Genomic DNA, 25,730 nt, shown 5'->3' on the forward strand with positions numbered 1-25,730 from the left:
GATAGAGAACTCTCGGGACATCCAAAAGTCACTATCGTTTGACAAATGAAACATCAACGTTTACGCCGATTTGCGTCACATGGCCGCGCCAGCGTATAAAAAAAATGCGTTCATATCAAAGTGGTTCGGCAAAGTGACGGTCACTTGTGCCGGAGCAGTTGCGCCGTTGCGTGTGTTGTTCTCGGGAAGTTATACCATTTCTCTGGCACAAGTGAGTTCGAAGATACCATCGGCGGTGATGATGTCACGTAAATGAAGAAGAAAATTGAATCGTCACTGGAAACTGTCGTCAGTGTTGCTTACTCGACCGGGCAACTGTCTTCAATTTGTATGCCATAATGGCTCTTAGCCAGACGAGCGTAGTAAGTAAACGAGCGACGTGTAAACTTGTATACGTATACGGAACTTCCACCGTCTCTGATCCGTCTTATCTTTTCCCTAAAGTAATTTCGGCGCAATATTTTCTTTTCCCGACATTTTCAGCGTTTTTAAACGATTAATTGTTTAACGCCTAATATTTTTTTTAACCATTTTTTTGCTTAATTCTTTATTATCACTGTTATTTAATTGTTGGACTGAGTTTTTCATCGAGCCATAAATTACAACATAAGTCTGAAGTATAAATATTAATAAGTAGTGATACAACTGCTTAATATTTATATGTTGGACTATCTGTGAATAAATTTTTAAAGGTTTTCCTTGTAAAATTTCTGATATATATGCAGTTTGAAAGATGCATTGGAAAAAAAATACTTATGTAACAATTTTTATTAGTCTAGTCTGATTCATATAATTGATTATGTACTAATGTGATTCATATTATTAAAGCTTATGCAAATTCATTCAGATTGTATTGAATATTTTTAACATATTTGTCCACGAGATGATAATTAAGTTAAATACAAATTGTCTTTCAGTTAAAAATGTACAACACCGTGATAGAGGATGTGATAACAGGAGTACGAGAAATCTTTATAGATGAGGGTGTAGATGAACAGGTTCTGCAGGAACTCAAACAATTATGGGAAACAAAGTTGATGGCCAGTAAAGCTGTAGAACTGAATCCAGATCCACCAGAGCCTCAAGTTCCTCCAATCAACACACACAAGCCTGTGTCAAAAGGTAAATACTACTAAAAATTGAACATACTAGCAATTGTTCATCAGATACAATAAATGTCATCAAAATATTTTTTATTATAAAATTAGAAGTAAAGATATTTAATTGGGTAAGATGAAACAGCTAATATCAGTAGGAAATTATTTTGTGCGATAATTCTTTGGAAACAGTGCAACCACAGCAGCAACAGCCACAGCAAGCTCAGGCGCAGGCACAACAAGCATCACAAGCTGTTGCTACAGGCTCAGCTTTACAATTACAGCAGCAACAGCAACAACAACAGCAGCAGCAACAGCAGCACCCTGTAACAGTGCCTGTGCAACAAGTGGTGAATTCTACCCCAGCTGCTGTTTTAGAGAGACAAGTACCCTTACAAATCACCTTGCCTGCATCAGCTGGCAGTAATGAAAGTCCGAGAGTCTTAAGTATACAAGTTCCTGCATCTACGCTTCAATGTAAGAGACTTCGAAATTAAAATAAACGTGATAGTAGGCTGTTATGAAACTATTTTATAAAATATTTTTTTTTCTCTTGTTGACGTAAGCTGGTATAAAAAACATTACAAATTAAACAAAATGACATGTTTTTTCTTTTCAGCAAACCAGCTGCACACGATCTTAACAGGCCCGGTAATTTCTGCTGCAATGGGTCTTCCGACAACTTTAGCTTCGACGCTGTTACAACAACATGTAAATTCCACATTAGCGGGACAAGCAGCATTAACTCCGTTACAAGTGAATCAACCTCTTCAAGTGGTCACACAAAATAATAATGCCACACAAAGACCAGCTCAGAATCAAGTAAAATAATTTATTCTTTGTACAAACATGAAATGTTACAGATAAAATATTGCACATACTTTAAGAAGATATGTATCATTGGTTTTTCAGCAAAATATAAATCAGTTAGATGGTGCAGTAGGTGATTCTACTGATGAAGATGACGATGATGAAGAGGATAACGATGACGACGATGAAGATCTTGAAGAAAAAGAAGAGGAAGAAAATGAAGAGGCATCGGCTCGCGAAGAGGTTGATACATATATATATATATATATATATCTATAAATATTTGTACAAAAATAAAGATAAATTTTTCCAATATGATTCGAAAGAATTCTACAATGGAAAACTTTATTTTAGGAGCCTCTAAATTCCGAGGATGATGTCACGGATGACGATCTAACTGATCTTTTTGATACTGACAACGTAGTCGTTTGTCAGTACGATAAGGTACGAAAATAGTGATTTAACGTGTTTACCTTTGCGATAAGTAATTTGATACACATGTTTTCGCTTTTAGATCACGAGGAGTCGGAATAAGTGGAAGTTTTATCTGAAGGACGGTATCATGAACTTGGCTGGGAAAGACTATGTGTTCCAAAAAGCAAACGGCGATGCTGAATGGTAATTCTGGATGTGACGTGTGTAACGTGTTGTTGTCTATAGTGAGCCTGACCCGGACACAGAAATTAAACTTGATAATGTGTGTTTACTCGAAACCGCATTTGAGGACTAATCTCTATGATGATTTTTAAATTAATTAATTAATTGTGAAAAATTGTCGCGTGAACGAAAACGGGCAATGAATCGAGAGAACAATGATAAAAGTTGCCACATTATCATGAATATCAAATACGTGTTACATTTTAGCCCTCTCCAAAGAGACCTGAAGTAAATAATCGGAAATCGGAGTGCTGATTTCAGGAATATATGTTTGTCGAATCTATAATTGATCTTGAGAAAGAAAAAATCAAGACTCTCGTCAATGTTTTATGTGCTAGTTATAATATTGAGATATTTGCATAATATTTGCAAAGTAATCGTTATAATTTTTTGTTGAGAAGTGTTCTCAAGACTGAAAGCTTGTGCAAGTTGGATAAAGACGAGATGCGTCCTGTTTTGGTGTAGTGCAAATTGCAAAAATATTTAATAAAAATTAAACAAGTTATATTGTTAACGAGAACTTGTTCGTGAACCTCAAGAGAATCATTCTACAAAAAAAAAAAGATATCAGCTTTTACCTGATCAAAAGTGGAAGTGAGGACGCTGTACGAAAAATATCACATTGATTGCTAACCGGGATACTGTGTACGGATTCGGTACATCACAAATACTGACCAGGAAAATATTCTATATATATATTTACTTATATAATGTGTATAATATATATGATGCGTATACTACTTCTGTAAGAGATTCGAGTTTGAGATTGAGATCGCTTCGAGAAATGAAGAAGAATCAAGCCTGCAACTTTTCATATATTGCGAATCTTTGCATCGCAAAATATTTACACGCCACAGTATGTTACCGATAACGAGTTTATCGTTGCAAATTGCAGAATGAGAGAATAACTGGTCTGTCATGACGCGTGTATTCTTGGTATTCGCGATAGATGAGGAAAAACGAAGTAAGATAAGACGAAAGGGTAGATGGATAGTTTGTTTTGCGACTATAAAAATAATCACTCATAAATTATGCCTTACCTTTTTTTTTGCGGTGATAGAGATTCCGTCACGGAAGTAAACTTGTAACATCTTGAAGAAGTAGTATTCTACATACATATAGTGTGTATATAGGTACATGTACACTGAAATGAATTATGAATTTCTTATGCGGAAAATGTATGTTAATGTTAATGTAATTCATTTTTTCCTTTTTTTGTTACGATTTAAGTAATGTTGTGTGTTTTTGACTTGACAAATTTGAAATGATTACAACTTTACTTTAGTGTGCTTGCTTTCCAACAATAAACACGTCTTGTAGCAAAAATTAATAACTCAGTTTTCTTTTGTAGAAGAACAGAGAGAGATTTAATATATATTAAAAAAAAAAAAATTGAGAAACTATGCCAAATTACAAATGTGCAATCTTTATGTGGTCTATCTTATATTATTTTGTCGAGAACATCTCGAACAGGGTAGCGCACAGTTCAAATTTTTCTAAAGAAGAAGACAGATTCCTAAAAAGGAGAGAGACACGTATACTTTTTTGCGAAAAATTCAATTAAAGTTATTTATAAAATACAGGTGTTCTCAAACTAATAAGATCGCTCTCTTGTGACATTTCAAATCTACTTCGTGGAATGAACAACTTATCCGAGATAGCTAACTCTGCACTGGAAAGTTCATTCCAATGCTCAGAGAACGGCCACAGAAACGAGACTGCTTACGCATTATTTCTTTCTTTAATGATGATTTTTTCTCGTCTTAAGTTTCTGTCGCTTTTTTCATTATTCTCATTGGATTGAGCATTCTAGTACATACCACGTATAACAGAGCAGTTTATTGATCTAAAATATGAAAACAACTTAAACCGAAAAGGAATTGATTCGATTTGTTTTAATATATTTTTAAATAGGTGTAAATAAAATAATACAGGGAATAACAAATGTAGAGATATTGTTATTACGTTGCATTGTAAGTAACCGGACTTTTTTCGAGTTTTTCTTCAACTTTTAGAATCATATATTTCACCTGGTATTTTTTTCAAGTTAAAATGTCTTTTGATCTCTTATATATCAATGTATTTATTCTTAGTGAGGCACTTATTCTTTTCATTAATATCTGATGTGTGTTAAAGGGCATTTTAGCGTAAAAACTCATCAATAACTACATCATGAAATGACAAGCATTGAATATATGATACTTTTATACATATATATATATATATGTATTTAATTCTCCGTTTAATATATGTTATAATCAAAGACTGAAGCATGGGCGGTCCTAGGATTGACTGGTCAATGCGCGGAACGACCAAGTGTTTTGATCAAAGCCCGAAATAGTTGTGTGTTTCGGCTTTTAACTGGTGTGTTTTTAGTTAATCCTAGGAGTGACTAACAGCTGACTAAAGTTAAAATAAAAATCACTTCGGACTTTTACTAGTCAATTTTAGATGTGAGTTAATTCGGATTTGGACCATTTCGGACCATTTTTACCAAAACGCTTAGTTGTTCCGCACATTGACCAGTCAATCCTAAGACTGCTTGTGTTTCGGACTTTGACCATAACATATTTAACTCTACAAATGTTTAAATATATTGTCCAAATCAATATATATATATATATATATATACATATATATGTACTTATCATGATTCTTGTCGCCGTATATTAAAACGAAGATACGAAACATGTTTAATTTAGCCACATTATAAGTACTTTACGGATTATTTTAAATTTTATAAGAAAAGGGTTTTAAACATGAAATATTAAGTTTTACCAGAATTACTGTATATCAAATATAAAAAAAAAATAAACACGTCTGTATAAAAGATTTATCTGAAACACTTGTAAAACGAAAATATTTTCGATGTTGAACGATATGAAATCAGCACGGTCGAGAATTTTGTGAGATTATTATTTGAAATTTTTCAAATATACATTTGTAAGAATGTGTGTGCCTACAAAATAACTTTATATACACTATTTTCTCTATTCCTATTATATAAAATGTATGTACGACGAGATGTGGAATTCCTTGGTAGGACAGATAGTAAAACATTAAAAAATAGTACAAAAGTTTAACTGGCATGTACTACAAATATCATATTGTCCTATCCTAACCTCATGCTTATACACTTCAGGATACTTGGAACAGGTTTTATCTTTATAGTTGAAGTTATATATACATACACACACACACACACATATATATATATATATATATACATACACATTTGTAAATAAAATTATATATATAAATATTTGTTTTTGTCAAATATCTTATCATTTATTGAAATTTTATAGATTCGGCTTACTGTGTGTTTTATTTAACACCCAATAAATATACATATAAATATGTGTATTTTATATATATATATATTATTGAATATCGGTGTCATATTTTATAAAAGTGGGATATATTGATGAGTAATATGTTCCGTGTCGATACTTCTTTATATGATTTCCTATTCGTGTTACATAGTCCGCCAATGAGCTACGTTGCAGAAACATTTCACTATTGCAAAATAAAAAGTTTCAGAGAAAATTTTATATTTACGCTATCCGACTATACAGTTTCTATGAGAAAATCAAATTTATTGCGTCTTTAGAGATATAAAGAATTACATAAAATTGTACTAAATATTATTTAACAATTGTAAAATTTATTTTACTATCTACAATATTCAAACATTAAAAACAAATTGTAGTATTGCTTACGAAGTGCGACCACTCGCAAGAATAACATAGATTATTGTAATTATTTCCATCCCGGGGAATGTGTACATTTACATATAGTGTAATTATATTCCCTCTAATAACGAAAATTGCAAATCACATGAACCTGCGCCTCCACAAAATCGTCCGCATATGTAACTCGATAACAGATAAAACAAAATTCAATGTGAAAAAATATCACTAATTTGAATCACTTCATTTGTTAGAGCGCGTTCCCAGTTACAAGCTACCGAGGCACTTGATACTTCTTCACAACAAACTATGAGAAACCAAACAATTCGTAAATTGTTCACTCGCAGATCGCAGCATGTACTCCAGAGAGATGTGTATTTCTCTCAAGATGAATGAAGAAAAAATCCGTTATAATTCGTCGACCCATACGACACGGAACAAGATAATATCACTTTTCTCTCATTGATCAAATAAAAGAATAGATAGTGTGGTCCCTCACATAGCGGTCTCGAATAACTCGTCTTTGATGTTATTTTCAGAGAAATCAGTATTTTTTTGATTGGCACTAGAATCAAACGTATTTACGTACGTAGTTGAGTCGGTGGAAGCGGCGGCGTTCTCCACGGAAGTCGAAATTAACGGTGACGTGTCGTTTCCATTATTTTTCAATTCCGTCTTTTTCTTTAACTGTCCCACTATAGTGACATAGTTGGCAGGCACTAAACCGACACTTGCACTGTCAGTGGCTAACCACCAACCAGACGAGTTCTTAGGTTGAAGAGATCGTGGCGCCAACCAGATCTTCTGACCAGCTCTCAAATTCAATTCCCCGCTAGACAATGATGTGAAATCGTATATCGCGGTTGCTACGCACACCGGATCCTCGCATTTCACCCATTCTTTCGGATCGTCAACTGCAAGGTAATCGATAAGTAACTGATACATGCTTTCATCTTATACATTTTTAGGAATTCAATAATTACCTCGTATTTGAGACAGTCTTAAAGAATTCGACAACTTGTGAATTAAAAATGGAATAGATACGAACACACCGAAAATTAGGAAATTCACAAACGGAGAAATCCGTCCGTTGCCTGGTAGTATCTGTTCTCCGTTCGAGACTTGCGTCACTGATTGCTGCCATAAATTTTCACTGATAGCGCTCTGTGTTTGAACACCTAAAAAAAGGAAATAAGCATTAGAAGTGATGACTGTGCACAGAGCAAGTTGCCGAAGTCTCAATCATGCAATAAGCTCACCAAGCATCATTAAAACTTTTCTATAAGCCCATTTCAAAACTCTGAGCAAAGCAAATGTGCTGAAAAGCTGCCCAATTGTTGAACGTAATTTGCCAATGTTATCTGCCACACTCAAAATTGCTCTGAAGGAACTTGTTAGAGCAAAATACGTTGAGTCCAATAACATTGTGATTGATGAAAATGTATGTAGTATGGTCTCTACTACAGAGAAAGTCGATCTTGTACTTTCTTCTAGATACTGTTGAAATCTAAAACACACATAAAAATTCTGTATTGTTTTATATAATTTTTAATATAAAATATCTTCAACAAATATATTTTTCAAAGTTACTTCTGTATGCAAAGATTTATTATTTTAAATAGTATACCTATGTTCCGCATCACCACTGTATCCACCAATAGATCCATAACTGTTACCAGAATAGGGCAAGTAACTTCCAAAAGAACCATATCCACCATAACCCCTGTAACCACCTCCATATCCAAAGTTTCCATAATTATAAGTAGAATTATATGGCCTGTATCCTACATAGTTATCAACTGATTGGCGAGGTGGTAATGGAGGTGGTATAGCTCCAGTAGGTTGAAAGGGTGGAGATGATCCAGGTAGGCTAAACATATTTGACACATAAAAAATAAGTTTATAATAAAATATTCTATTATATATTGTCATTTATATTCGTGTTCCCTCTGACCTTTCTCCTCATCAGTATATTTAATTTGGTTATATTATACAACAAAATTGCAATGCAAGATTAAAATCTTGGGAAATAAAAGAAAATGAGCTACTGGAATGGCATTAATTAAATACATGTACTTTTTTTTTTTGTGAATACATTAGAGGTTTCTTACCTCGACGATATGTTGGAATTTCTCAACTGATTGCTATTCAAAATATTGTTTCCAGGTGCCATCGTAAGAATCTCAAGTTGCAGTCGAATTGACGAATTGCAAAATATCAGGCAAAATTTTTTTACATGTAACAACACAGCATATCGTAAATTCTTTTTAGTTACCGTTCAAAGTTCACGTTTTATGTATTCTACTTGTCAGCAACCGACCGACTGATGGCTGATGATAACAAACAGCGTGCGGAAGAATTTTCTTACTCTCTCGCTCTCATTTAAATAATCAAAAAGAAGCGTTTAAGTGACTACGAACGCGTTTTACGTGTTTCTGTCAAGGAGCGTCGTGATGTCCACGTTTTGCGCACATGAACTACACGAACCAGACCCGTGTGTAATGAATAAAAATTAAATTTTTCCGATTGAAGAAGTGGTTCTGTTCCGTGCTATGTGTGCGCGCGCATCGATTCGATATGTCGAGAATCGCAACATCGCGCGCTTCGATATACTCGGAATTGGCGGGCAGTCATGGCGGACGCGCGACGCGTAGCGGATCTACGTCTGAATTCGTTCCGCATTTCTCGCGATTGTTGTCGTTTCGCGCGCAAATACTTGCGGCACGCGAGCGTCGCAAAGTATCGGACGTTTGTGGTGACACACAAAATTGATACGATCGCGCACTCGCCGGTAATCGGCATTACGGTAAAATCGTATCGCGGCGAGAAACAAAATGGTCGACGCGCGACGCAGAACAGAACGAATTTTACACAAAACGCGCGATTGTCCGGCAAAATTTTGAGCAAGCAGCGTTCTGATCGCAATATAAACTACAGAGCGGAATAAAGTGCAATCAGGTAATTGCATCTAGATCAACATTGATTGTTTTAATAATTTTAAAACTTGGAAATTTACATGTTTAGCTTTTACTCCTACAGATATGTATAATACCGCGAGTTGCCGCGCATGTCAATTCAAAGATTGGGATAGCGGCTTTGAACTCAGAAAAGGGAATGTAAAATGAAACAACGTGCATTTGCATACAAAAGGTACAAGTTTTTATTATAAAAACATTTTATTTCAACACATACACAAAAATCTATATATTTAAGTCCAATATTTAAACTGTTCTCACTCTCTATGATTTTTAATATGATAGTTTGATGAATTTTTGATACTTTACATTTACTGGATAAAATAACGTGCAATCTAGTGATCATCTTCTATTTTAGTCAAGTGATGTAGAAAATAAGCAGAGTTTGTGAGTGAACGTACGCTCTCTTCACTTTTATATTTATACCCCTATAGTCGGTTATGATCATTAAAACAAAAAACGGGTATGTGTAAAATACACGCGTGTAAAACTTTATCATGATTAAAATTATTCTCCTGATAATTATGGCATTACTACGATCAAACTTAACATTTCCGAACTAACCGAACAAATACATGCACAGACATTTTCTGATAAAATAGCAAGAAAAAAATATCACATAAGAAACAAAATTAGTATTATTACGTTAAATAGTATTGCATTCAAGTTTAAAAACGAGCTATCGTATATTCTACATAATAATACCTGTCTGATTACTTAAAAAACCATTTTGTTTCGATATTGTGTTCATATTTTATCATACATTATTTTTTTTTCCTTATATCTGTTTCATTACTTTGAATAAATTGTACGAAGCTATTTTCATGAAGGTACATATAATTGGTATTGAAAAGTGCGCACGCGTCTCATATCTCGACAGAACAGAATAACGCCACCAATATTATTTTCTTATATAACTGTTAACCGTTAACAGGTTTCCATATTCATTCACCGTTAATGTAAAGACTGATATAGTGTATTAACTAATAATTTGAACAGTTTAAATATTAAATAATAATTTAAACATTATTTCATACGTTTGTCTTTTGTAAAAATAAAAAGTAGCGTAGCATCCCCGAATGTTTTTCAACATTTCTTATGAGATCTTTTTCTGAAGCGATCTAACATATGTTTTCTCATTTCACTTTCGTATAAGAAACGACTACCACATATCTTAACAAAAAAATAATATCGTGCTATTAATGTTTTACATTAAATTGCAAACGGATTTTGTTATGCGTTTGACTTATATGTGCGTATAAAGTTATTTTGCTCGCAAATAACTTTTTACATGTATTGCATTATATTTATAAATTATTGATGACTCCTCACGTAACTTTGGCGCTTTATAAGATAATAGAGTATTGGGTTTAAGATTTTGTAACTTATCTAAAACAAATTATTATCTTATCGTTAATGTTTTCACATACAACACGTAATGAAATGCTGATACTACCAAGAATATATAAACTAATAATAATGTAATTGTTTCACTGCTTTATATTCTACTATGTTTTTTATATATCAAGTATTTACCGTGTTTCGATTCGATTCACCTTGCGTCGTCTCAAGTACGAACTGTAGTGTAGGACATGTGTCACATGTAAGCGCGTATATATTTTCTCGGTTTGATGTAAAGTTCAGGTTGCAGATTACGCACACTCTCACATTATCGTTGAAATACATCATGAAAGTTGTTTGATAACTAATCGCAGATTAAAAAGACTTCAACTTTTTGGAGACAAATACTTTGGTTTTATAGAAATTATTAATGTTTGTTGTGCGTATGTGTCATAAAGACGTACATCTATCACTTTGCTGTGTATAAGTAACCTTAATATTTACTGTTTTCACATTCAAAGTAAGAAATAAACTGGATACGTACTTGGCGTTACTCTCGGTTACACACATATTACTAAACGACCCACACAGAACAAGAAATCCATTAGATGTTCATTAGATATTCATACATCAACAACTACATGCGATATCTAATAGATTTTTAATAGAGTGCTCTGTATGAGGAATTTTACTCAGAGCCAATTGTTTCACTTCTAGATAAGTTTTTGATAACTTTATCTAGAAGATATCTCTCAAAATTGGTTTTTATTGGTTCTCAGAAGAATTCATCCAGAAGGATAGCTATCGAGAGGTATGAAGAAATCGGCCGTTCAGACGAATATAAACAATGACTAACAAACAATCACACGTGTCGATCACTGTTAACGTCTGATTCGCAAATGAGAAAATAAACACAGATCTGTCATCAGGTGCGTATCACGTTTTTTGATATGATATATGTAGAATAAATTTTGTTATTATATATATTTGGTATGTGTAATTTACATTTATTTTTTTTTGTGCAATTGTAATTTTAATTACATATCGCGATAAGAGTTATTCTTTTCTTTTCTTCTTCAATAAAAAGGCGTATTTCTATTGTGACAAGAGAGAGGGAAAAAGCTTGTTGTGTGTGTATGTGTGTATCTTCATTCTTCGAACATTACTCATTGGTAGATATATATTTATGTGACTTGTACGAGACCATATATGACATAGAAAATGCATTATCACTGTTTCTTTCTATCATGCTCCTTTTATTATCGTGTCTCATTCGTAGGCAAGAGTAAGCGGTGCCCGGCCGGTTTTGTACACGCGCTATCGCGCATCAGTTTCACGAGCCAAGTACTTAGCGCCAAGCGAAACGCGAATGGAGATAAAGTAGAGAACGTAGTAAAGAGGCGTAAACCGCGGTCGCTCACGGTGCACTGCTGTCGCCAATGGTCCGTGCCGATGTGACTCCGCCTCTTAAGCGTGGCCGGCCTCCTTCTCCAATCGTTCGGCTTTACTGTGATCGTTCGGTTGCGCTTAGTTGAGCGTGCGCACGAGCGTTTGTAAGAGAGAAGCGCGCGCGCGCGCCCAAGTGAATGTGCACTCACACAATGGCACGTAACTTGCGTGCACAAAAGATGCCTCGGGAGCCCGAACCTGTGTTTTGTATGGCGATCATCCACCAATCGGCTTCCCAACCACTTGTGGTTCGTCGGAGCCTTCCTATCGAGAGGAACCGCACGTTTCTATCCTCCTTCCGTCTCGTTCCCGCAAATTGTTTCTCTTTTACTTCGCGCGTATTTCGTACGTGTTCAAATTGCGATGTGATCAGGTGAACGCGTACTGAAAATAAAAGTCCGTTTACCCTCGCGAGTATGTTCTCCGGTCGATTTATTTAAATGCGCGCATATACAAAGCACTTCACTGTAAGCACGCGCGTGTGTTTGTATGTGCACATGTAGAAACGCTATACGTATCAGGTGGTGGGGACTGTGAGTGCGGGTGTGTGTGGGTGTGTGTGTGTGCGTGTGGTGCTCTCAAGAGAGAGTAGAGGGATTTCTTATTTCTGCTCTGGTAAATCTGTCGCTCCAGTCAGTGAGGCAGCGAAGGGTGAGCCGCGCATCATTGACTGTGTCTGTGCTTCTTTTTGTTTTTTTTTATTCGTCTATTTAGTTATGCAGTTTCACTGTGTAGTACACGAGCAAGACGGTGCGATGCGATAGTTCGCGAATCCGTGATCTCCTGCGTGCTCTCTCGCGCGTAAATATTTTTTGTCATCAGCGTGTCGCGTTTTCTTATCACCGTTGCTCTTCGTCGTTGCACCTGTCGTCGCACCCTGCGGCATCACGAAAACCGATTTCGTCAGTTACCTTTTCATCCCTCCCTCCTCCTTGGTTTCTTTCTCGTCTAAATGTGTATTTCGTGTGCAAGCCGCGGCTCGCGATTGTCATTACGATTTTTCGAAAAGTTGCACCGTGATAATAAATGTGCAACTATATTCGCAACATGTGTTCGTCGATATCGTACCGCAATTTTCGTGTAAATTCGCCGCGACCCGTTGTGTGTTTGCTGTCGTGTATTCACAGGTCATGAGGTATCGGGAAAAAAATTGTGGGACAAAAACCAGAACATTGATCGTATCGCGATATCACGGCGGTTTGAACAAAACTATTTGATTTTAAAACTTTGTGTAACGTCCTCATGATCTCGCGCACGTATCACGTGATTAAATTTTGAGCTTTTGCAACTTCGGTTTCGCTATTGCAGTATTATTTATATTGTCACTTGTATTATTTTACACAAAACTTACAACAACTGTGTGACTCAACAATTAAAATCAACAAATCGTCGTTCTCACACGTTGTGCGCGCAAGAGAAAATTGTGTTTCGTCGAAAAGACGTTATCTGACAAAAATGTCAACAAAATTGTAGGCTTAAATGTATATTGCGTGTATGTATGTATACGTTTGAAAAACCGCGCACGGCGAAACTCCCGTCTCCCATGTAGCCGACGGCTGGCGAACCCGCACGTCTTTTCCAATGGACTCGATCATGCTAGGTGAGCATAAATTCATTTTCATCAATCAAAAAATTACGCCAGTGTACGTGGCTTACGTAAACACTGCGTAAATATAATTGTTTTGTGCACATTTATCGCGTGCACGTCAACAGCTTCGAAAAAAATTGATCGACGGACGACTGACTGTGTGTTAAAACCGCGTCAACTTTTGCACACTTTGATCTTACATATACACAGAAAGCTTTGGATTTTGCTTAATAATTGCATTGTGGAAAATTTTTCTGCAATTTATGTTAAATCTTTGTGACGAGTATTCTTTTTTTAACGCGTTGCGAGAGAAAGTGTCGCTTTAACAAATCTGTCGCAGTAATCAAACAGCGCATTTACAGGCGTTACATAAATTATTAAAAATTGTTGACACGATGCAGAAAGCAATATTTATTATGTTCGTTCAGTGATACAAACGCGAAAACACATCTCGAAGAAATCAGAAAACTCGATAAACAAGTCGTTAATTAGCTTCAAAATTCACGGGGTAGATTGCAATCGTATATTTTTCTAGATTCAAATCTCTCATTTTTCGAGCAGTCTGTTTCGCAATCTCTCTCGCTCTTATTCTTTTCTACAAGTGCACAAAAGTTACGTGTTATTTTCTACGGTGTTCTGTAAACGAATTGATATAATTACGTATACACGATACGATGTGTTCATTCATAGAAAGCATGCTGTATTCATTTCTTGAGTAGGAAACCTTTGACCCTCTTATTAGGTCCCGGATGCCTCCGTTCTTATCGCTGGCTGAGATTTTGTCATCTTTTTTTAATCCAGAGCCGATTATCGTAAAAAAATTGTAGGATGTGAGACAAGGAAGAGAAGAATTAAAAAAGATGACAAAATTAATAATTTTGCGCATACTATTGTCTAGTTGTTATTGTTGTTATCATCGAACAGAGAAAGAGAGATAATTATTTCATAGATACATAACGCACGTAATCGGCGCACATGTATGTACCAAAACCGTGCACGCTTTTGGTTATAAACAAGTACAGCGTATAATGTTTGGGACAAACCGTTACGTGAAATAGAGCGTTGAGTTTATTTTCGGATGTAATCTACTTCAGATGTACGGTCATCTACGAAATAAAACTCGGAACAATAAGCTGAGAAATAATTCAGACCGCAAATAATTGTAAATAAATGTTTGTCGGTTTCTCTTCTGTAGTAATTTTAAATTGTAAAAAAATGTTCTAATTTGAGTGAAAGAGAAGAGAGAGAGAGAGAGAGAGAGAGAGAGAGAGAGAAAAAGAGAGAAAGAATATACACTTATATCAAACACTTGTTGAGATAAAGTGAAATTCGAGATGTGACAGGCAGTTCAGTAAACCATGACGCACTCACAGATTATGAAGATGTAGCAAGAAAGTGTAACTCGCGAATGCAAAAAAATAATGATTATTCATGTAAACTTGTTATTTCTCTAGTCGCCGTTCATTATTCATAATTCAGAAATAAACGGAGCACAATCAGCACAAGTTTTTTTTTCTCCCGCTCTTTAGCTGCTTGTTGCAATGCATGCGATTAAAGTTCTGTCATAAATCGCAGCACTAGTGTAACGTTACGCGCGTGTACACGTAATGTAATAAAACGGAATTGAAAACAAAACTGCGGCATTTAATTAAAAATCAAGTAATAAGTTGCGAATAATTTGCCAGAAGAAACGTAGGCACAACTTGTGAAAAATAGAACAAAAAAAAAAAATAAATAAATAAACAAGCGGATCGTACTTTAAAATATAATTATTTATCGGTTTCTCTCGGAACGTTAACAATATCCGAAGTCAATGACACTAATACATCTCAGCGCGAGCGCGTAACTCTCGCTCGTGCTATTACAGTTCAAGACCCTGATATGTAATGCCGATGCATTGAAACGTAAAAGCGAGATAAAACATTCGACATTTTAAAGTCGTCAAGTCATGCGTACAGAACGTACATAATTGACGATTTATTAATAAAGGTATTATTGTACTTATCTGCAATTGTTAACCTAATATATTGCACGATATTATTATAAAGATGTAATACTTCGCAATGAAGCAATAAGCGATGTGAGAATTAATCTATAACTAGTCCAAGTTGTCGATTATTTTCGCGTTTCATTTAATTAAAAGTAATAAAACCGTGATTTCAAAAAAAAGCGCGCGCGCACGTGTGTGTGTGTGTGTGTGTGTAGAATTGTATCAGGATTGCACGTGTAATTGTATACTGTAAAAAAATGTAGAAAGAATAAACGTAAATATTACATCATTAATGGTGTAATGAAAAAATAATGTATAACTTTTTACGCACGAACAGTTTTGTAAATATTTTCACTCGTTAAAATTTTACATATTTTTTTTAAATGATAAAATACATATTACACAATTTTTTGTTGTACAAAACAAATGTACAACGTCAAGACACGTTACGTTATTTTACGTTCACGTGTAAATTTGTAACGCGTTTGGAAAGTTACAACTAAGTGTTGTGTTAGTCTCGATATCTACTTTGTTTGTTATAAATTACGTCTACATTTTTGCAGTGTACAATTACACGAGAAAGAGAGAGAGAGAGTATCTGGAACGGAATGCTGCTAAAATTTATTGTTATTACCGGGGTTTGTTCGTCAGTGCATTTCATGCGTGTAAGAGCTTTCACGCGCAATTAACACTCGTAATGTTTAATTTATTTACGCGCGCGGTAAATAAATCGCGCGCCCAAGCAATTTTAGTCTGACCTCTTGCGATACAATCGAACTCAGAATTGACGAGTCGGGGAAGAGTTGCGACTTTATCAGCAAACATTTTTAGAGTTTAGCGAAACAGTGTGCCAGGTGCTTCGCGAGATGTATGTAATATCTATACATGCAGAAGAACAAAAGAGACCGTTACCGATTTATTAGTGTTCAATTAGTACTGTTTGTTTTGGTTAAACAACAAATGCAGCTTTTAAAAATGTATTGAAACAAGGCTTGTAGTCCAGTTGACAGAGGACTGTGCAAACAATAACGCGCTGGCTGCCGGAATTTTTCTTTGCTACCTACCTAAACCGAATGCATTCAGTCGCGCTCGAGAGATCGAGAACTAAAAGAAATTTGTTACTAATTACATACGTGTATTCGCACTCACATCACTTTGAAATAACATTTACGGAGTTATTTCTCTCTTTCTTTTTCTCTCTTTCTCTGTGTAATTTTTTATTTAATTTTCATATATAATATATATATTTTATATAATATATATTATTTTTTATTTATTTATTTATTTTTATTTCTGCGAGATTTGTAATACGCGCAGAAATAAAAATAAATAAATAAATAACAAACAGAGACAAAATCGAAGGTTTAAAATACACAGTATTTAATAAGTAAAGTGCAAAAGAAATTGATTAAAAGCTGAAGATATATTTTGAGAGAGAAGACGAATACATATATATATATATATATATTGTTCCTCTCTCGGGATTTTATTTTCCCCCACTCGTACGCAACACTCTATTTTGTCACGAATACACGCGCACTCATAATTACGACGGTCCGAACTTAACGAATTTTTACTTTGAATTGTTGCCGCGCGCTCTTTATTCCCCTGGTGTGGCTCCGTCGGACTTCTTATATTACACGGTCCAGACATATGTGTATATATCTTTCCCAAGGCAATGAAGAAAATAACAGATCGATGAATGAAGGAGAGAGAAAAGAACAAAAGGTGTGTGACCCATTACCGGTTAGGAGCAGTCCGAGAAAAAGCAAAAGGAAAGGGGGAGGGAATATTGCGCGCCCATAATAGGCACGATCGATCGTGATTGATTCACCGGACTTCTTGATTAACTCTTCATCTCGAGTCATGTGCTTATGCGCTTTGGCTTTTGACGGCCTTATACGATTTCACAAATAGTTCCTCACCGGCCATTTCGCGTTTTGTTTTTGTTCGGTAATTTAAATTACATGCATATATGTTTGGTGTTTTACTCTCTCTCTCTGCTTCACCATTGCAAGTAATTTCCCGAGAGCTTTTTTCTCTCGGATATCTAAATATATCGCGTAGTTTCTTACCGCGAAAAGTTGCGAAAAGTTTGCGTACAAAATCGGGACGAGAGAAAATCGATAATTCGACAAAATCAACGCGAATGATCACCTTGTCACAAACGTGTCACAAAGCGATAATATTCATTTTTTTGCAGCGCATATTGAGAACAAAAATCCTATATTTTCGAACACATTTGTTGATTCTCATTAACTTGCGTGATTTTACATGATTTTGCTTTCAATCGAACGAAATGTCACAAGCGAACACGCAACAGGCTGCTCGCGATCGGCTTCGAAAAATGTTTCATCTCTTTGAAAGTTTCTTAGTTTAGCGCGTTCTTACAAAAGAGAGGACCGGAGAACGACTAATTTGCGAGGGAGAGTAGGACGAGGGTGAGACACGTTGCGTTTTTAAAGTGCGAAAAGTATTTCTTCTCTTTCTTCTAAGCGAATATGTGCTTCGCGTCAAAGAGCGAACTAATCTGCGACATGTGTGTCTAAAGTAACTGTGTGAGCGCGGAAATTGAAATCAAAGATTCACATTTTTATTAACGTTGTCGGAACCGACAAAGGGAACGACGACGGTGTCCATAATTAGCGGGTTAGATGGTAGACAAACATTAGTTGCTTTTCTGTGATACCTATGTAAGCGAAACATGTGTTTCGAGGGTGACACTGACATTCATCACGCGCGTTTGAACACGCCTACTTCGTGTCACGTTGTGCCTTACGCAGTTTTAACTTTTCCCTCCGTACCGTTTTCTTAAATTTGTATTTTAACTTGTATCTCGTTTTGTAGAAATCTCGTTTTGTACGTATAAATACGTATTTGTGTGCAACAAATGCGTAAATATGTTATTTCGATGTGCGTATGCGCGTAAAAACAATTCAAAATTTTCGAGTTACAGGCCGATAAAAAGTTTTCGAAAACACGGTTGAAATATTTGTTTTGTTAAAGTAACACAAAAAAATAAATATTTGCAGAATTGAACAAATTAAATTAGACGAAAATTAATTTTAATAAAATATCTAAAATAAAATCAAACAAAAGAAATATTTTTGATTACTTCCATTATTTGCATTTATGTAATTTCCGAGTCAATATTTTGAAAAGATCTACCGTGTTGCGCAAAATTCGACGAGTGATGATGCCGTACGACGGCATCGGTCTTATTACGTAGCAAACATCGTTTGATTGACTGTGCCGGCACTGTCAAATTCGAGATTTCGAGTTTTTCACGAGACTTCTTATCTCTTTATTGCGCGATGTAAAATAATCGCGGCCGAGACGTTATTGAGTTGTTAAGAGTTCGTTTTAATCGCGCGAGAACTCTTTTATTGCTGCACGGAAATAATAATAAATGTCTTGCTTGTGACTTCGTAATACGTCAGGATATAAAGATAAATTAATGTTTTGCAAGCAAACATTTTTTACATTTACCGACGAGAATTAAGCGGTCGTCGATTGCAATCGATTGTCACACGTAATGCGCCACCAAAACTGTAGGATATTAAAACAATCCGAGTGAGAGAGAGAGAGAGAGAGAGACATTAACGTCACTCTTGATTGAAAACAGCTTTAGACACATTCAGGCATCTTGAACTTTTGCTTTTTTTTTAACTAACACTTTGATTTCTCGAACGAACTTGTCGTGACATTTATCCGTGCTTTTGCAAAACGTAATCACTGATTACGTTGTTATTTAGACTTAAATAAGGTTACTCTGATCGTTTTCTCTCTATCTCTCTCAACTAACAATAAGAAGAAAATAATAAAGTCTTCAAGATCTACTGAGAGTGTACATGTGAAATATTTCTAAAGTGTAAATTACTAAATTAATACACATTATAATTTGAATTAAATTTAATTTGAAAATTTATATCGGATGCTTAGTTTGCATCTCTATATAAAAACAATTTCTTTTTACTCCTTTGCTTAGTTTTAATATTTTTTAATATTACGAAGTATGTAACATTATAAGAGTAGAATTATAGACAATGTTTCTTCTCCGACTAAATTAATTCAAATTATAATTTTAATTTAAAAAATCACATTATATAATTTACACTCTTAAAATATTTCGACGCTCGGTTTTTACGAAAACTTCATTATTTCTCTTGTTAATTTATTTTACTGCTCTTTTTCTCTTGTATTTTTAACATTTACTGCTTTAAGAATTTTTCGTCGCAAAAAAAAACGAGGTGCAATCTCGTCCCTCGTGTAAAGTATGTGACATAGGTATTGTTTTATTACGGGGAGGAGAATTTATGTTGAGATCCACTCTGTCCTCTCGTACACTGCCATTAGCTGTTCTTTCCACACATCGGCTGGCATACCGTTCAAGCAACAGACATGCTCATAGAGGATATGAACAAATAAGAAAAGCGCAGCAAGCAAAGGAGGGGAGTCTACGATGCAGCTATACGATTCCTGGAAGAAGAGTTTCGGACGGAATCGTCGCCGCCGCCACCGCCGCCGCCGCCGCCGCCGCCGCCGCCACCGCCGATCATAGCGACATGTTTTTGCTTTGCGAGCGTTTTGCTGTATCTGTCAGTTTTTTTTCTACTATATTGACGAGAGAAATGTATATCTTTAAATTATAAAAAAAGAAATTTATAAAACCCCAGAAAAAAAGTCTTTCATACACGGACAATTCTATGTCTGGTTATAATTATGTACAGATGAGAGACCGTCTCAATCTTATTTATAATTATACATAATTTATTTGTAACGAGAGAAATCAAGTGTGTTCATATATGCAAGTTTCTTTTTTCCCAAAAAGTTAAGAACAATTATCCGTGTGTGTAGGTGCGAGGTTTCAGCATTTGTACGAAATTCGGAAGAAAAAAGTAATATTTGACAACACAGCGTGGGTACACGAAAATTTATTAAATAATAAATTGGTTTTCAAAAATAACAATTTTATTTAGGCAAAAATTACCGCAAACTTTTGCATATGTCTTTAAAACTATTTAAGTAAATTAAAATTCGAAAATTTTTATTAAAAATCTACTGTATTAAAAAATACAGTAGATTTAAATATATTATTATAAATGTAATTAACTCTGAGAGTTGACAAATATCTCCAAAATGCGTACACAAATTACACAGTCAAGAGTCTAATAAATATTTCATTGAAACCGTTAGATATTAATGTATTTTATTTGTCAATCGAATTTCCTACATATATACATATATATACAGTACAAGACGCATCTTCGATTTCAACGCCAATTCGTGGAACGGCCGCGACATGCACAATTGAATATCAATGATTCGGTTTTAATGATCTATGTTACATTAAACCTCAATTCTTTTTGCCGACAAAGATTCGATAGCAAAGGGAGTTATGCACGCTCGTTAAAACACAAACCTTGAAAGGCTCATCATTCAGTTCATATGTCTAACTTCTCGGAACATTCGAGAAATCGAGCACGCATATGTGTATCTATCTTCTTAAACTAATCTTACGCTTGAACGTGTCGGTTGTTTTACAAGAGTATTGCGCGAGAATGTTTTAAGAAAAAATGGTAAAATTTAGTAAAAAAAAAAAAAAAGAAACGAAGCGCATGAAGTAAGAGCGAGCATGTAATTCTTCATTTTCCACCTCTTCTTCAATATCAAAATCTTCTGCGGTTTGACTGTTTCCATCTTGACGACGGTGGTGAAAAGGCTTACGATATTGCAGACAGAATTATTTCGCTGTGAGGGATGTTTCCGAGTAACGAAGAGGAATTCCTCAGGTTATAAGGTGTTACAGCAATCGCGCCGAGAATTGCGTGACGCAAATAAGCGTCGCGAGTGGCACAACTCTTGGACGTGGAACAATCTCTCGAGGTATTCGACCAAGTCCGAGGTTGCGTTTGCAGCTTCTTTTGACATTAAAATCACGTGGTGGTAAACGACTAAAAGGTGGCTGTAGAACGCGTGGCTGCTGCGCGAATAACAAATTGCCAAAGGTGAAACAACTGGGACAGAAATGTCTAAAAATCATCTCCAACTCTAATCCTGAATCGTTTATTTTCCGACATCCTAAAAGTGAACTGTGACGCATTTTTTTTTTTAATATCAAAACAATCTTGGAAAAATCGTTTTACACAATTTATTTTCAACAATTTTTGAAGAGAGTTTCGGAAAGTGCCGAATAAAAAAACTCGAAGATTCAGTATTGGAGTTAAAAAGTTTAAAAAAAGGATTTTCACCGGTAGAATCGGAGATCGAGGATAATTTTCACAGAAAGATCGGCGCGAAGAAAAGCGAGCGATCGAGTTTCGGTAAATCTCGTCGAGAAGAGAAATGAGAGACTGAGAAGACTCGCGACACCCCGACTATAAAGATACACGCGCGTGACACGCGAACTAGACGCGACATTGTCCGCAAGACACTTGGATCGTAGAAACATAAAGGTTTAACGAATTAGCGATCAAAGAATCTGCGCGTCCTAAGTGTCACGTCGGCTTTTCTCCGTGGACGACAGCCATCATACATCCGATGTGTGTGCCCGCTCCCGAAAAGAAAATTAAACAGTGATGAGAAGTTGTAAAAAGATTGGTGACGGGGCGTGTCTGATGTGGTATAAAACCCTCCCGCTTTCACAGGCAACATAGAGAAGGAATGGCGCAGTTATTTTTAACTGCGCCGGAGAAGAGACCGGCGGGTAGCTCGAAAGCCTCTAATGTCGAAATTAACCTTTGAAGGTGGGGTCCATTCGCGCGCGCTGTGCATTGATGAACTACCCAGCCGCCATCGTGATGTACGTGGAGTGCCGCATGGAGTTTTGTATTTTTTTTTTTTTTTTTTTTTTAACAAAAAACCGAACAACAGCCGTTAGCGATCAAGTCGTCGGAAACGAGTGCGGAGACGACGAAAGTGCGCTCGCTTTACGATAATACAATAAATTAATAAATTATAATTAATTGTAAATAATTATTGCACAGCAATACAAATAACTACAGACCTATCAAGCGGATACAGATGTTATTATCTAGAAAAAAATCCATTACCGCTACACCAAAAGTCAAAATTCGAAAAAGTCGCGCTCTCATGTAAACTTTCCGCTTTCCGATATTTTACATTGGTAGAAAATGACATTTAAAGATCTTGAAAGCGCTCGAATCTTTGAACCGGGTAGTTCTAAGATACACCTGTGACACACAAAAAGACAGTCGAAGATGAAACACAAGTGCACAGAAACGCTCTCATACGTTACAAGAATAAATCTATCATTTTTGTCAACATCCAATTTTCGCTTCGCTCGTTTTTGGCTCTTTTCGGTGTCCACTTTCTCATTGTGTTTCAAACGAGCTGTATCTTTTGTTTGTTACTTTTGTAAGATATTTTTTAGCGTTAAGAAGTGTATGTATAGCATTATAAGAGTTAGAACCAGACGGCTTCTTCCCCCTCGGCTAAGCGGAACTGTGCTCGCACTCATACCCACGCGCGTCGTCGCCTACACCGGTTGTGTGTATGTGTTGTCGTCTCTCTTTCATTAGATATGTATGTTACACGCGTGTAAAATGACTACACGCGTCGGAGCCTTTGATCTCGACCATTCATCACTTGCGAGAAAAAGTCTAATAATATTACACGCGGGAGCCGCGCGTGTACGTACGTACGAATGTGCGTCTGTGTCTCACCAACATTTGCTTATCCAGAATTTCGTAGAAAAGCTGTATTTATTATTTTTGCAGCGGTAACAATTAATAAACCTGCGCACGCGCGCGCACGCTATCTGCATATTGTAAATATAGAGTAGTTGTAAATAATTGTAATACAAAATTAAGCGACAAATTTAAACAGCGTCTGTACATCGGCGTTATCGTTTGATTTTAAATTCTAAACGCGATTTTACAATATAAAGTGAATGTCCCAATAACTGCGGACATGTACCACTGGCCGAACATTTGTTAAACAAATAATTACTAGATTAATAAATATTAATTTTTAACACTTTGTGTGTAAATACTTTGTTGTAGTTATTTCTTTAATAAATGTCCGGTCACGGGGAATTGATATTGTGTCACAGAGAACAGCAACAACGACATAGGGGCGCAATCGCAACAACTGCATCAGCAGCAGCAGCAGCAGCAGCAACAGCAGCAGCAACAACAGCAGCAACAATACGGAGAGGTGAATCAACTTGGCGGCGTTTTCGTAAATGGCAGACCTCTGCCGAACGCCGTGAGATTGCGAATAGTCGAGCTCGCGCAGCTCGGCATCAGGCCCTGCGACATTTCGCGACAGCTACGCGTCAGTCACGGATGCGTGAGCAAAATACTGGCCCGCTATCACGAAACAGGTAGCATATTGCCGGGCGCGATCGGAGGCAGCAAGCCGCGCGTGACCACTCCGAAAGTCGTCCAATACATCAAGCAGCTCAAATCGAAGGACCCGGGCATATTCGCCTGGGAGATCAGGGACCGGTTGCTGTCCGATGGCGTCTGCGACAAGTACAACGTCCCGTCGGTGTCGAGTATCTCGAGGATACTGCGAAACAAGGTCGGCGCGACGACGGCGATGCACCATCCCTCACATCATTCGGCACACCATCACCACCACCACCACCATCATCATCATCATCTTTACGCGGCCGCAGCCGCGGCGGCCGGCGCGGCGGCCCTTTGTCCGGTGCCGTATCCACCGACGCCTTACCATCCGACGGCACCACCTTCCATCACGCATCAGCATCATCAAGGTCAGTATTTTGCGGCTACTAATTTGCGCATAGACTCCGAATCTGTTTTTAATTTCATCAAGAAATCGATTACTCAAAAAATTGAAGAGGAATTTAGTCTTAAAACATCGAAATATATCCGCAAGATACTGTTTCTACCTTTATGTGAGCGTTGGAGACCAAATCTCTCGTGTGTTTAATTTAATTTCATATTTGAGGTGTCGACTCTTCGATTTGTTTAGGTGGACTGTCGTCGGCGAGTAAATTGTCACCGCCGTCATCTCCGGCGGTTTACACAACCGGCGGACATCAGACAGCGACGAACAACGCTCTGCAGTGGCCGAGCTCTCACACAGTGCACGACATCCTGGCCAACAGCTGTAACCTGATACAAAACTCGTCGTCGTCCTCGTCGCCAACATTGCCTCTGTGTCCCACGATCAACAACACGCCCCATCATCATCATCATCACAATCGTCACGACAACTCGGCCGACAACAACGGCGCCAACAACAACAACAGCAATAATAACAACGAGTACAGAAGTTCGAGTTATCTTCACCCGCATCATTCTCATCTGTTACATCATCATCATCAACAGTATTACAATACGGCGCTGTGTCATCGCCATCATTCGGACACCGTGACCACGGCCAGCAGCATATCCACACTGTCTGTACAGTCCATTGTGTTACAGTCCTCGGGAACGACAAGTCAGCCAGCTAGTCCTTGTAATTAAATAAAAGGAAAATACTTCACATCGAAATCTATCTAGGATAAAAGGTAATCAAATGATCTAATAACGAATAGGTAGTGTTTCTTTTTTCGATGCGTAAATAAAATTTTTTTAAATATATTTTTACGTAGAGAGATTTTAGAATGCTGTTAATACTACATATATATATATATAGTATAAGAATTAAGAATATTTTCGCATTGCGTATGCTTTTGTGTTAAATACAAGTAAAGGCTCTTTGTTTATCAATTGTTATCAAATATATCGCTACATTAATAATATAAGAAAATGCTCACAGCAAAATAAATTTTATAGTTTTCATCTGTAACGATCGTTTCGACGATGAAACAACATAATACTCGTAAAGCATTGTTATTTATATAAAAAAACTTTTATATGTGCCTCAAATGATTGTATAGAACATTTAATACGACTATTCGTTCTATTGTACGAACAAATCATCAAAATACACATGTTATCTCTTCATAAAAAATATTTATAAATTTATATATAATAAGAGTAAAATTAAAATATTATTTAAAAAAAAAAAAATTATTTAACAAGTCATTTTAATTCTTTGCGATCGGATGGATGTGGTGGGATATTCGGCGGTTACACCGTTGCCGGAGAAACCTTATGCCCGGCATGAGATTTAACTATATATCTGCTTACGTAA

The 25,730-nt window shown here is 36.2% G+C and overlaps 3 protein-coding genes and 1 long non-coding RNA gene across 4 annotated transcripts; 3 read left to right on the forward strand and 1 right to left on the reverse strand.

Annotated features, from left to right (window-relative positions):
* The first annotated feature begins 118 nt into the window (after positions 1–118).
* On the forward strand, positions 119–5,647 carry LOC109855902 (transcription initiation factor IIA subunit 1-like). Its single transcript, XM_020430603.1, has 7 exons — positions 119–362; positions 918–1,122; positions 1,290–1,574; positions 1,717–1,919; positions 2,010–2,150; positions 2,262–2,351; positions 2,422–5,647. Exons 1-7 carry the CDS (start codon positions 339–341, stop codon positions 2,527–2,529), a joined length of 1,056 nt encoding a protein of 351 aa, XP_020286192.1. The 5' UTR covers positions 119–338; the 3' UTR covers positions 2,530–5,647.
* A 492-nt stretch (positions 5,648–6,139) lies between these two features.
* LOC109855873 (peroxisomal membrane protein PEX13) lies at positions 6,140–8,732 on the reverse strand. The gene is made up of 5 exons (XM_020430558.1): positions 8,365–8,732; positions 7,881–8,123; positions 7,513–7,760; positions 7,237–7,431; positions 6,140–7,167 (listed from the first exon to the last, which is right to left on the reverse strand). The coding sequence occupies exons 1-5, from the start codon at positions 8,424–8,426 to the stop codon at positions 6,749–6,751; spliced, it is 1,167 nt and encodes a 388-aa protein (XP_020286147.1). The 5' UTR covers positions 8,427–8,732; the 3' UTR covers positions 6,140–6,748.
* Positions 8,733–9,016: 284 nt separating this feature from the next.
* On the forward strand, positions 9,017–11,487 carry LOC109855917. Its single transcript, XR_002250342.1, has 3 exons — positions 9,017–9,211; positions 9,293–9,403; positions 11,349–11,487. It is a non-coding gene; the product is annotated as an uncharacterized LOC109855917 (long non-coding RNA).
* A 1,115-nt stretch (positions 11,488–12,602) lies between these two features.
* LOC109855908 (paired box protein Pax-1-like) lies at positions 12,603–25,506 on the forward strand. Its single transcript, XM_020430614.1, has 3 exons — positions 12,603–13,618; positions 23,671–24,339; positions 24,561–25,506. Exons 1-3 carry the CDS (start codon positions 13,600–13,602, stop codon positions 25,055–25,057), a joined length of 1,185 nt encoding a protein of 394 aa, XP_020286203.1. The 5' UTR covers positions 12,603–13,599; the 3' UTR covers positions 25,058–25,506.
* Positions 25,507–25,730: the final 224 nt, after the last annotated feature.

This window comes from Pseudomyrmex gracilis, unplaced genomic scaffold (assembly GCF_002006095.1).
Source record: "Pseudomyrmex gracilis isolate BER0280 unplaced genomic scaffold, ASM200609v1 scaffold_101, whole genome shotgun sequence".
NCBI classification, from domain to species: domain Eukaryota; kingdom Metazoa; phylum Arthropoda; class Insecta; order Hymenoptera; family Formicidae; genus Pseudomyrmex; species Pseudomyrmex gracilis.

Bases quoted from the DNA above. Each gene is read 5' to 3' on its own strand.
- LOC109855902 (XM_020430603.1), top strand. From the start codon at position 339: ATGGCTCTTAGCCAGACGAGCGTA. The intron at 363-917 runs GTAAGTAAACGA...ATTGTCTTTCAG, and splicing joins CTCTTAGCCAGACGAGCGTA to TTAAAAATGTACAACACCGT. The intron at 2,352-2,421 runs GTACGAAAATAG...TTTCGCTTTTAG, and splicing joins TCGTTTGTCAGTACGATAAG to ATCACGAGGAGTCGGAATAA.
- LOC109855908 (XM_020430614.1), top strand. The intron at 24,340-24,560 runs GTCAGTATTTTG...CGATTTGTTTAG, and splicing joins CACGCATCAGCATCATCAAG to GTGGACTGTCGTCGGCGAGT.
- LOC109855873 (XM_020430558.1), bottom strand. From the start codon at position 8,426: ATGGCACCTGGAAACAATATTTTGAATAGCAATCAGTTGAGAAATTCC. The intron at 8,124-8,364 runs GTAAGAAACCTC...AAATATGTTTAG, and splicing joins AATTCCAACATATCGTCGAG to CCTACCTGGATCATCTCCAC. The intron at 7,432-7,512 runs GTGAGCTTATTG...TCCTTTTTTTAG, and splicing joins AAAAGTTTTAATGATGCTTG to GTGTTCAAACACAGAGCGCT.